Source organism: Arachis duranensis, chromosome 7 (assembly GCF_000817695.3).
Source record: "Arachis duranensis cultivar V14167 chromosome 7, aradu.V14167.gnm2.J7QH, whole genome shotgun sequence".
Taxonomy (NCBI): Eukaryota; Viridiplantae; Streptophyta; class Magnoliopsida; order Fabales; family Fabaceae; genus Arachis; species Arachis duranensis.
The window spans coordinates 34,414,338-34,427,439 of NC_029778.3; the positions used below are offsets into that span (position 1 = coordinate 34,414,338).

The 13,102-nt window shown below is 33.3% G+C and overlaps 1 protein-coding gene across 1 annotated transcript; it reads left to right on the forward strand.

Moving 5' to 3' along the window:
• Positions 1–956: 956 nt before the first annotated feature.
• LOC107458717 (uncharacterized) lies at positions 957–10,993 on the forward strand. Its single transcript, XM_016076922.3, has 11 exons — positions 957–1,301; positions 1,632–1,693; positions 2,640–2,779; positions 3,518–3,576; positions 5,638–5,661; positions 6,815–6,897; positions 7,057–7,121; positions 7,253–7,302; positions 9,360–9,461; positions 9,592–9,651; positions 10,502–10,993. The coding sequence occupies exons 1-11, from the start codon at positions 1,299–1,301 to the stop codon at positions 10,634–10,636; spliced, it is 783 nt and encodes a 260-aa protein (XP_015932408.1). The 5' UTR covers positions 957–1,298; the 3' UTR covers positions 10,637–10,993.
• The last annotated feature ends 2,109 nt before the right edge of the window (positions 10,994–13,102 follow it).

Below are 13,102 nucleotides of genomic sequence, written 5' to 3' on the forward strand. Positions count from 1 at the left end.
TAATTTAACGACAGTTTCAAAACGTCGTGAAATATAGTATAAAAAACACCTTTACAAGTGTTACAAATTAGTGACGATTTTATTTTTTAAAAACCGTCACAAACAATTTAGCGACACTTCTTACCAACAATGGTCCAAAATCGTCACTATGTCAGCTGGCGACGCTCAAATCTGTGACACTTTTTTTAACCGTCGCAAAACCATTTAGTGACAGTTAAAACCGTCACTAATCATTAAAAAAACCATCGCCAAATGTTGTTTTGTTGTAGTGCGAGTTTTTTTTCTTATCCCAAAAATAATCAAATTCAGAAAATCAAAGTAGAGTGGCGCAGAGATACTGAGGAGATGGATAACAGGATAACAGCAACAACATGGTCATAATGCTTTTAAAGTACTTACTAGATCAATACCCTTAATCTTAATCTTAATCTTTGGCCTCAAGTTTAATTTTTAGCCTTTGATTTGAAATAGACAAAAATATCCACCAATTTCTTTTTCTTTTTCAAATGGTAGCGAATGAAATATTATAATTTCAACAAGCCATTTGACTTATATAAAAATGACAATATTATAATACTTCTTTTGTTTCTGAATCATATAGAATTTTTTATTTCACTTTGCTTCTATTAATTTCACTTTTTTTTTCAAAACTTAATTGATGAACCATTTTATATTCATCAAAGTTGAGCCACTTTTTTTTATTTGCTTTGTCATTTTTAGTTATAGCTTCAGCAGCAGCAGCATCAATGCAGGTTCATATAATATTTGCTGTTTTGCTGGCGTTTGAGATTTTTAAACAAAAATTGACTTAGGTCTACAATGATAAGTATCAAATAATATTTGGACTTTTAATCTAACTAAAAATACATATTTGTCATTATATATAAAATATTTATGTATGTTATAAAAATTTAAAATTCATATATTCGTATGTTTCTTGTTGCGTTCTGTTCCGTATTTGGATAGCATAGATCATTTGTCCATAGCAAATGCACCGATCTTAGGCGAAGAAGGGCAGCGTCCAGTCGTCCACTGCTATACGAGTTGTCAAGAATAGACAAGTTCTCAAGAGTGTTGGGTCCCACTCCAGTCACCCGAAGAAACCAAAAACCCACAGTTCGCAATTTTTCCCTCACTCACTAGTCACCACCCTTCTCCCCAGTTCTCACTTCTTACATATTGGGTGGAGAAAAAATCCCAATTCAGCATCGAAAACCCTAAATTTCCCTTGCACCCCTTTTCCGTAACAGGATCTTCATCAACCCTCTGATTCTATCCTTCTTCTACAACCTTCCAAAATGGTCACTGCTTCTCCTTTGATATTCCCTTCAGCTCAATTTTCAGCTGCATGCTTTCAAATCCTTGCGTTTTCATCCCCACCCCCCCGGGGGGGGGGGTTGTTCCTTCTCATATGTTTAGAACTTTTCTTTTAGTATTTTTGGGTGTGACAATTGTTGATTGCTGTTTGGATTTTGAGCTTCCAATGGATTCGATCTCAATGAAGCGTTATCATGAAACTCAAATTCACATGTGTTGCATGGAATCTTTTGCTTTGAAGTTATTAAATATATATTTTGATAGCCAATATAATACGTACTGATTATTACTACGTTCTGGTTTTCTTACTACAGCACAAATTAGGGAGGGGTCACCGTGACAAACTCCAGCAGTTCATGGCAATAACTGGAGCTAGGTAAGAGTATAGTTTTCTATGGTTTGTTATATGAGAAACTTCTAGATATTGTTTTTAGTACTATGTTTAGGTTAAACTATTCTGTAGTCTCGGTAGTTTCACCAAATTTATAATTGAGTACCTACACTTCAAAAGTTTTTTACTAGGTCCCTACATCAGTTTTAAATTTGTAATTCCATTTTTGTGGTTCAAAAAACGTTTTGCTAAGATATATTCGCCATTGGTGTGAGATGGATAAAAATGTTTTTGTAACGTTTATTGTTTAAAAGGATCTAATTATAAATTTAAAACTGTTGTGTAGAGACTCAATTGAAAACTTCTAAAATGTAGGGAACTAATTACAAAGTTGAGAAAATTATAGAGACTAAAAGAGTAATTTAACCTTGTTACTATCCGTATTTGTGTTTCTATTAATTTATGTTTTGGGTGGTGGAGGAGGAGGGTGAATAATGAATGAGTCAATGAGGTACCTTTACGTTAAATGTTTTCTCAAGGCTTTTGAAAGCATTTTTTTTTTTTTGCGAAATTATTTTGATTTGGAAAATTTCAAATCTTCTTGAATTAATAATTACTTAATGATGTTGATTGGGGAGTTTTTGATCTCCTTGGGTCGGTATTTGTTTTCTCTTTATAGATTTTTTTTCGTCAGATGCAATTACTTTAGTCATGCTTTTAATTTGTTTGTTGCTTCAGCTAAATTATTCCACTTTACTTTGTTGGTTATTTTTGGTGTTTATAAGAAGTGTTTCGCTGACATGGGTCTGGCACATGCTGAGAAGAATGTTTTGAAGTTGTTAATATATTTAATGTGTCATTGGAAACTTCAAATACTTACTTTTTCAAAGAAAACCTTCTTAAGAAGTGCCGTAACGACACTTGTTAGCTTTTCCAATGCACCTTGCCTGCATGCTTGACCCTATTTAAAAGTTTACTTATGTACTTTCAGTGAGAAAATAGCGCTACAGTCTCTGAAGGCAAGTGATTGGCATCTAGAAGGAGCATTTGATTATTTCTACAGCCAGCCTCAGCTTAAAACATCTTATACGGACTCTAGACACTTGGAGGAGCTGTATAATAGATATAAAGGTTAGAAATGAAGGTGAAAAAGAATAGAGACTATGGTTGCATTTAGAATCGTAGAAGCATTGACTTATGACATCTACATAAGCAGAACTATAAATTGTTCTGATGAAAAATAAAAAAATAAAATCATATGAATTATTGAATTCTCTATTCTCTATATTTAAGAGGCTACAGGTGCTTCTCATCCCATCCCAAATTCATTATATCTTGCCAACAAAACTTTCAAGCTTTTTAAGATACAGCAATAGCATCACTGGATTAGAACTAATTTCCCAATGTAATTGGCTGAAGTCATTATGAAGGATTCCTTAGATGGTATAATTTATGTGGCCTTATTTATTTATCATTATGAAAAGGCATTTTCTTGACATAATCGCTTTCATGTAATTCGGCTCTTTATATTATGAACCTTTAGCATGCTATAGTAGTGAACATTGGTTGTTTTTCTCATTGCAATTGGTCTTCTAGGGAAGTGTAACCTGATGGAAGTTTCTTCCATTTCAGAGTAAGGGATCTGCCAAATTTGATGGATTTGAAATTCAATTCCTTTCTTCACGTGAATTTGTGAAAGATATTAGTTAGGACTATTTTCCTCCTATGAGATGCTTATATGAACTCAAATCTGGGATGTTTTTACTTGTTTACTATTGAGATATTCTTTATGCAGTGATGTGACTACCATTTATTAATACATTTTATCTAATGCCTGCTTTCTAATCGTTTACACTAATTTCCTTACAGATCCATATGTCGATATGATTATGGTGGATGGTATCACTCTCCTTTGCAATGATATCCAGGTTGCTGTTTCTGAATGCAAATTAATTATGTTCATGCTGCTTTTTTTATGGTATTTTATTTTTGTTCACTCGTGTGTTATTATTGAAGCTGTGTCAAGGATGTACACAATACTATTGGAAAGTATAGAGAATTCTATTGGAACCTGAGCATAGTTGAATTTAAAGGCTTTAGTAACTGACTAAAACATTTAAACATAAAGTAGCAATAAAAGTTGTTATACTTCTATTTAGTTTCTGTGTTGACAGAAGAAAGAAAAATTATCAAAAGAGAAGAAAATGTACAAGAGAGGACAAGACATCTTCACATAGATACAAAAGTGATAGCCAAGGTAACCCAAAACACAAAAAAGATATGAAGAAAGAAACCATGGAACAATAGGTGCCATCCCTCTTGAGGGTGTTTCTGGAAAAGTTATGAGAATAGTATTATTTTAATAATCACTTTTTAATGTGATTTATTATGTGAAAATCAATTTATATCTGAATACCTTAGTTGAATGTTTTAAGATAATTTATAATGTTTGGATTATATGGAAAATGTTGCTTTTTCTATGTAAAATTCATTTTTTGGTCATGTCTGGTAAAATTACTTGAAAAAGTATGACAGGAGTGTTTATATTATCATTTATTTGTTATTTACTTGATTGCGGATGCCGGCTTATGGCTGAGCCAAAAATCCACCATAAAATTATAGCGGCGGGAAATGGCGGTGGCGGATTACCTAAAAGTTACATGTATGCACAAAAACACATGCACAGAAATTGCAAATGTAATAAATTATAAAATCTAATCAATTTAAGTAATTTTCTACTCATAAGGCATTCAATTAATTCAGCAAATGCAGTAGCAAATTCAACAAATAAACATAACTTCAAGTCATGCAACACCATAAAACATAAGGTTTAGAACTTAAAAACTAAAATCGGGCACTAGAGTTAGGGGATTGCCTTGAAGTAGACATAATGAACTGAATCTGTGTAAATTGGGGAAAAATTGGAAAAAGAGGTTTATACTTCATAACACTGAGCCTATGTAAATAAAAGGGGAAATGGGAAAGAAAAAAACAACGGCTAGGAACACCAGAACAGAAACTAAGTTACGAACTAGAGAGAGAGAGAGAGAAGAGTGGCAGAGAGAGAAGACGGAGGAGGAACTGGAGCTGGACTGTGCTGCCTGGTGCACCGCTGGTGGTTCTTCTGGCCGTAGTGCAGCCCAGAGCAGAGGGAGAGACAGAAGAGAGTTTTTAGATTGTTAGAGAGGAAGAGCAATTTTCTGAAGAAAGGAGGCTGACGAAGGTGAGTTGTAGCATTTGGGGTTTCCTAAATTACCAAAGTAACCCTCCATTTTTTTGAAGATTCCTCATTTATATTGCGGTATGTCATGGTGCCACTGCAATTGCAGCCGCAATTTTTGCCCGCCGTGAAAAACTCGTCACCGTGACCACTGTATGGCGGAGGAGATGAAATCCGCCATGCCATAGCGTTATAGTGCCGCTGTAACTGCAATTTCAAACACTGGCAATGAAGGAAAGATTCTATAGCAGACTGCTCTTTTTACAGTAATTTGGTGTACTGGTCCAAAAGGAATTTTAGAATTTTTTTTCAGTAATTCATTTTTGGCTATCAATTTTATTTGGGAGGATTACCTTTTTTTGGCATCCCTCCCCCTTTGGTGCTCAGCAAATGATCTGCTTAAGAGAGTTTCTGTAGTTCATATTCAAAGGGAGTGACATTTGCTACTGCACGGACTAATCAGCTAGCTCCTAGCCATTTTGTGTATTTATGTGATGATATCTCATCTTCATCCTCATCCACTTTTTGTACATTCTTCTCTACATTAAATTTCCTTATCTATAAAACAAGATATTATTATATTATATAATGTAACATTTGATATTTAGGATCAATTTGGTAAGCCATAACAATTATGAGATAATTAACTTCTGATTTTAATATAGCTTCAAAAAGCTCCATTATTTTCAGCTTAAAATTATTATGTTTTGATTATCATCAGTTATGATTCATTCAGAAAAATTGATGCTTGAATATTCTTTGTGTGCAGGTGGATCCTCAAGATATTGTAATGGTATGAATGTGTCTTATAAAATAACATTGTTTTGTTTATAGATCATCAATAATTGCGTGTCTTATTTATATACAAAAAGGTCAGAAGAATTTACGCTTTTCTCCTAACGGTAATCCTATCAATTAATTCAAGAAACTTTTGAAACAGTGATCATCATAGTTAAATATACTTGATGATTGCACATTTAGTTAAGGGTAAAGTGTCATTGTTGTCTCAAACGTTTGGGATAAATATCAATGTTATCTATAACATTTTTCTCATATGTGTCCCAAACAAGATATCTCATTTTTATCCCACTGTTATCTCCATAAAAGGTTACTAATGAAGGTGGTAACATATAAAGTAAATGTTGTATGTGACAAACTCTTACAATATTGCCGTTGTGAATAGATTTAAAAGAGAGTTAAAAAAAATAAAACTAAAAACAGAAAACTAAAGGGAATTAGTTCATAAAAGATCCAGGATATTATGGTTTTCTTTCCCAAACCATATCATCATCAAGTTCCTATATCTGTAAATGACTGTATTTTTCTACTAGATTGCAACAAAAAAAAGGGTTTAGAGTTTCAGAAGATATATATACTCTGTATTTGTCGGGTTTAAAAGTGTGGATAAAATTGAATTACTTTTGAAATGTTTGGGATATAGATAGGACTAAAAAATTAGGGACAATATTTAACTTAAACGTTTGGGGGGAGAAAATATGATACTTTACCCTTCAGTTAAAAATACTTCAGATTGATACTGTAGAAAAATGGTGGCTTTGCTTGAGAGTTTGACATAGAATGAGAAAATATAAACTTTATTTGTTATATATGAAGGATATTAAACATAGCAAGATGAAGTCCTTCATCACAGTTTACAACCCTCTCCCTCTCTCTCTCTCAGAGAGAAAGCAAGAAAAGAGGATTAACTCTTTATTCATTGTGCAAAAAACTGATGATCATTTGATCTCATATGATGAAATTTTCAATATCTATAAATAAAAATGTCATGTTTGTAAAGTTAAATGAAGTATTGTTGTAACATGAAATTATGTATGTTTACTGCTACTGCTGGGAACTAGTTTGCTTAATGATAATGTATGTGAATGAAATAGTCCAATAGGCATGTGGCATGCTTCAGGTAACATGGCATGTTGACATTTTTTCAGTTAGTTCTTTCATGGCACATGAAGGCTGGCACCATGTGTGAATTTTCCAAGAAGGAGTTTATTGAAGGCTTACAATCCCTAGGGTATGTATTTATTAGCTTCTGAATAAAGGAAGATGATTCTGATCCATTTTGAGTTTGATGAATGCATTGGTGGTGAAGTATGTCTTAATGTATTTCCTATGGTTCTACCTGTTGTTGAATGAGTAAACCCTAGTTGAATGGTTTATGATATAATGGCAGGATTGATTCGCTGGAAAAGTTCCGTGAAAAGATACCCTATATGCGTTCTGAGCTGAAAGATGAACGTATGGACAAATCAGATCACATCCCCATTTTAGTCTTTTGATTTATATTTCATTTTTTATGAAAGATTATCTACAGTAATTATTGAAGAAGGTTCCTGAAATGTTATTCTCTTTTTTTTTTTTTTTTCCAGAGAAGTTTCGTGAGATATATAATTTTGCTTTTAACTGGGCAAAGGAGAAGGTATGTTTTGGTGTCTTGTTGGTCTATTCTTCCCCTATTGTGTAGCTTAATTGATTTTGATGGCAATATGACATGATATGGCTATACCCTAATTTAAGCAATGCATTCGGTCCTTGTTTAATCTTCTAGTTCATGTTTAAGACTCAATAACCTATTCTCAATGGAGCATGTAGATCCTAGGAAGCTAATTTTAAATGATAACTATTTTATATCATTAATTACTAACATTAAAAGCTATAAATAAACACCATCATATTCTTATATTCATTTTCTTGTATTCAATTGTAGACATCAACTTTTCCCGCTTCCCAGTTCTTGTTTTGCTTGAGTTTCAGGATTCTTGTGTGGCTATTGCATTGCTAATAAAACCATGTGTGTGTTCTTTTTTTCAATCTTCAAATGTCCTGCTTGAGCTGACCAAATTTATCTTCAGTATTATGATTTATGAGCATTGTTAACTTTCAATATTTGGTGACTCTGTTTTTCCGATCCTTGTTATATTGTATGGTGTAAATTTATTATTAGTGACGATGACCTATCAAATTCGTCTTTTGGGTGTTTGACATATTATGGATGCCCCAGAATTATTTTCTTCTTAAAAAAATAGAGTAAAGTATCGTTTTTGTCCCCAACGTTCGGGATAAGTTTTAAAGTTGTCCCTAACGTTTCAATCGTCTTATCTAAGCCCCTAACGTTTCAAAATTGACTTAATGTTGTCCTGCCATTAGGGATCCGTTAATAGAATTGACGGCGGGACAAAATTGAGACGATTTTGAAACGTTAGGGATTTAAATAGGACGAAAACGTTAGGGACAAAAACGATACATAAAAATAAATTTTAATTTAATTTATCTTTCAATAATATTAATTTTTTATTGTACCTAGTATTCAATTATTTTTTAATTACATCTAAATAAATTACCCTTAATCACATTATTTTCATTTTAAATAAATTTATTTTTTTTATAATTTTAAAAAATTTTGATACATTAGAGACAAAAGGTATAATTTATATTTTATTGTATATATATTATTTTTTTCTTTTATGCAAGTTTATATACTAGTCATTCTACAAACATTTCATGATAACTAAAAATCCTTAAGAGTAAAATTATAAAAAAAAATTAATTTATTTAAAATAAAAGTAATATGATTAAGTGTATTTTACTTAAATGTGATTAAAAAATAAATGAATGCTATGTATAGTAAAAAATTGATATTATTGAAAGATAAAATTAAAATTTATTTCTATGTATCATTTTTGTCTCCAACGTTTTCGTCCTATTTAAGTTCCTAACATTTCAAAATCGTCTCAATTTTGTCCCGCCATCAATTCTGTTAATGGATCTCTAACGGCAGGACAACATTGAGTAGTTTTGAAACGTTAGGGACTTAAATAGGACGATTGAAACATTAGGGACAACTTTGAGACTTACCTCAAACTTTGGGGACAAAAACGATACTTTACTCAAAAAAATATAAAATAAAAGTAATATTATTAGCACAAAGGGAGTCATCTCACGTCGAGATTGGATATACTCAATTAAAAAAAAGGTTAAACAAAACAATGCAAAAGAGCAAAGCTCTCCAATTTTTGCATATCAAAAAGAGGCTCCAGAGTTGCTTTATATCCTTTCTTTGGTGTCCAAAATTATATTAACTACAAAGTATTTATTATTTTGGATATTCTTGTGTTTTAAAATATTAATACCTTTGACCTTGGGGAATCAAGGTCCCTCAGATTCCTCATTGAAGAATATGCCCATGAATTTTGGTGCTGCAAGTTACAAGGCTCAGTTTTCACATAGCAAGGGAACAACAAAGTGTTTTGCATCCAGTAAATGATTGGATGCTCTAATTTGTCTTTGCATGCATTTGTATGCATAAGAATTTAAAACTATGATGAACTTGTATATCTTGGGTTGGTATAAAAATTTGTGAATGCTAGCACTGCTCTATTGTTTTTAATTTTGAATATGTTATTCATCATGCAAAAGTAATATTGTTGCTTTGTATATTTTATATTTATGTTTATGTATGTCAAATTACTTTTGCAGGGTCAAAAATCTCTGGCACTGGATACGGCTATTGGAATGTGGCAATTATTATTTGCTGAAAGGCAGTGGCCACTGGTTGATCACTGGTGCCAATTCTTGCAGGTAATAAGTTAAATATTTTCACTTGGGGTTGTTCTCGGCTTAATGATCTTGGCTTTGAGAGGGAGGTCAATACCTCCTGATGTTTCTTGTTTTACTTATATATTTGGCAATCCTTATGTTGCTTCTTCAGGCTCGCCATAACAAAGCAATCTCCAGGGACACATGGTCCCAGCTTTTGGAGTTTGCAAAGGTACACATTTATTAGAATAGAGGTCAATGGGTCTTCCTCTCACCATCTTACTTCTTATATTCTGTGTCTGAATGTCTTGCAAAGGTGGTATTGATAAAGTACTTTCCAAACCATTGCGGTTTTCATCCTTGGAGAAATGAACCAGCGTTAATGGGTTATTTCAATCAGAAGTTATGACACCTCTTTAAACAGCTAACTAGGAATAAACGGACTAGGATTACTCCCATGGAAACAAAAAGATATACTCTCTAACTGACAAGATAAAAATGCCTTGAAACAAAACATATAAATCGGAAGTCTGCATCAATGGTTAATGTATTAGTTTCTGTGCATGAAATTTTGTCATGTGAAATATTTTTCTTTTATTCTGTTGATCATTTTTTTCCTACTGATCTTCAGTTTAATTAAGAGAAATATTCCTACTTCTAATAAAAGAAAAATGTTGAACTTGATTGATCCTTCTTTTATTATCGGAAGGGATCTTTTTAATCTTATCGTTACATTCCTTCCTTCAGAATGCGGCAGTCCTCCTTATAGAGAACTAAAACATACATGTATCATGTATGCTGATTTTGGTGTTCAATGATTGTGAATTGGGTGATGGCATTATTATGTACTGTCAATTTGTACCTTCTTACAAATAGGTTCCCCTATTGATCTAGACAGTTTTTTTTTGTTTTTTTGTTTTTTTAAAAAAAGGAAATATTCTTGCTTTTGCTTTTGTCTTTACTTCATTTTTAAATACCGAATCAGGTGGAATTCTTCATACTTGTCTTTTATGATATATTGTTGGCCTCTGAATCAAACAACCTCCTCTATTTATTGTTTTTCTTCTTTGGGGTATTTGCAGACTGTTGGCCCGAATTTAACTGATTATGATGCTGAAGGTGCTTGGCCTTATCTCATTGATGAATTTGTGGAGTATCTGAATGAGAATGGGATTATTCAAAATGGTCAATTCAGCGACTCTAGTTTAAAACGATGATGCAATTCGCCGAACAACTGCTATAAAGCGAACTTGATCTTTGTCTCCCTTGTGATATGGGTTGTGCTATCATGTGATTGAACTCCTCTATCACTTAAGGGGGATTTAATCTGAGAAATTCTACCAGAAGAGGACATGGCTGCTTAGCATAAATTCATTCTTGCTGACAAGTATAGTAGCATCATTTACTTGTGGGATTGTTCATATGGGTATATATGAATTTCCTTGAGAAGTTGTGGAATTGAACAGGGGATTCTACTGATGATCCCTGGTGTCAACAGTTTCTTGTCCTTTCCAATGCTAATAATTATTGTACAATGTCTTGTTAGATAAAAGATTTCTGACTCTGATTGTTCATGTTTCGGTTCTGTTTTTCATCATCTTGTAAGATATGCGCAGCAAGTCGTTAAAGCATCCCTTTTGGGTGGGGAAGATAGGCGGTGGGGAAGATAGGCGGTCTATGTCTTCTAATGTTTATGACTTAGAAATATGTAGAGACTTGCTATTCCAATTTAACGCCACAGGTAACACAAATTATATCACCTAATCTAATGATATTATATTTTATTTAATTAATATATACACTTTTAATTTAGCAAAATTTTATTAAGATTTTATTATAACTAGCAAATTATCAAGCACGAAAATTGGTGTACTTTGTTTAAAAAATAAAAAATAAAAAATTTATAGTTTGATAAGTAGTGATTAGGGAATGAGTATTGTTGTATTATGTTTTAGGTTTAGTTAAATTGGAACAGTAACCCAGTCCACTTCTCTCTTAACAGATAAGCTACGTTTCCACTTCTCTCTTAACATACAAGCTACCTGAGTTTGAGCTTACCAAGATCAGTCCAATGCATGTGCCATAGTCAACATGGATTGGACCTACTTGGACGGGATTCTCTGAAGCCCCAAACTGGGGAGCTAAGCAAGCACTCCTTCCGCTGCTTCGGTTATCATTGTTAGATGATAATTACCCTAAACGTGAGAAAGAACCTCTACTCTGTAAAGGAGTAATCGCTCATAATTTTAAAAAGTCATCTCTAAAATGATTAAGTCCAAACACTGCTATTTTATAAATACCTCATCGTATAGGTATTTTTTCTAATCCAATTTCACTTAAGCCTGGTTAAACTTGGTAATTTAGGCATTGATGTCCAAATTACTGTATCGGCAAACAAGTCGGAACGCTTACCCAAAGACATTCAACCCTCACGTCCAAGTCCAAATTCACGTTGGTTTCATGTAACACCTCGAAACAATGGCATCGTTGTTAGGGATCTTGAAGTGTCACTTTCACATATGGCAAACAGTGATAGAAACGATGGTAAATCAGCTTCTGACTTTAGTTCTCACACCAGAACTCATGGCTAGAATCATCATTCTCCTAGTAAACTATCCTATTTATACTAGACTAGCTATTAGGGTTTACAGGAGTAAGTAATTGATGCATAAATCCATTTCCAGGGCCCACTTGATGTATGTTTGGGCTGAGCTTGATCTATCCACGAGCTGAGGCTTCTTTTGGAGTTGAACGCCAAGTTGTAACGTGTTTTGGGCGTTCAACTCCGGTTCGTGACGTGTTTTTGGCGTTTGACTCCAGACAGCAACATGGAACTAGCGTTGAGCGCCAGTTTACATCATCTAATTACGAATAAAGTATATATTGCTGGAAAGCTCTGGATGTCTACTTTCCAACGCCGTTGAGAGCGCGCCATTTGGAGTTCTGTAGCTCTAGAAAATCCATTTCGAGTGCAGGGAGGTCAGATTCCAACAACATCAGCAGTCCTTTGTCAACCTCCTATCAGAGTTTTGCTCAGGTCTCTAAATTTCAGACAGAAAATACTTGAAATCACAGAAAAACACACAAACTCATAGTAAAGTCCAGAAATGTGAATTTAGCATAAAAACTAATGAAAACATCCCTAAAAGTAACTAGATCATACTAAAAACTACCTAAAAATAATGCCAAAGAGCGTATAAATTATCCGCTTATCACAACACCAAACTTAAATTGTTGCTTGTCCCCAAGCAACTGAAAATCAATTAGGATAATAAGAAGAGAATATACTATAAATTTCAAAATATCAATGAATATTAATTCTGATTAGATGAGCGGGACTTGTAGCTTTTTTCTTCTGAACAGTCTTGGCATCTCACTTTCTCACTTGAAGTTTAGAATAATTGGCTTCTCTAGGAACTTAGAATTTCGGATAGTGTTATTAATTTTCCTAGTTAAGTATGTTGATTCTTGAACACAGCTACTTTTATGACTCTTGACCGTGGCCCTAAGCATTTTGTTTTCCAGTATTACCACCGGATACATAAATGCCACAGACACATGACTGGGTGAACCTTTTCAGATTGTGACTCAGTTTTGCTAGAATCCCCAGTTAGAGGTGTCCAGAACTTTTAAGCACACTCTTTTCGCTTTGGATCACGACTTTAACCACTCAGTCTCAAGCT

Excerpts from the sequence above, each read along its gene's own strand:
- LOC107458717 (XM_016076922.3), top strand. Across the intron at positions 1,694-2,639 it reads ATGGCAATAACTGGAGCTAG|TGAGAAAATAGCGCTACAGT; the intron begins GTAAGAGTATAG and ends ATGTACTTTCAG. Across the intron at positions 7,303-9,359 it reads TTAACTGGGCAAAGGAGAAG|GGTCAAAAATCTCTGGCACT; the intron begins GTATGTTTTGGT and ends TTACTTTTGCAG.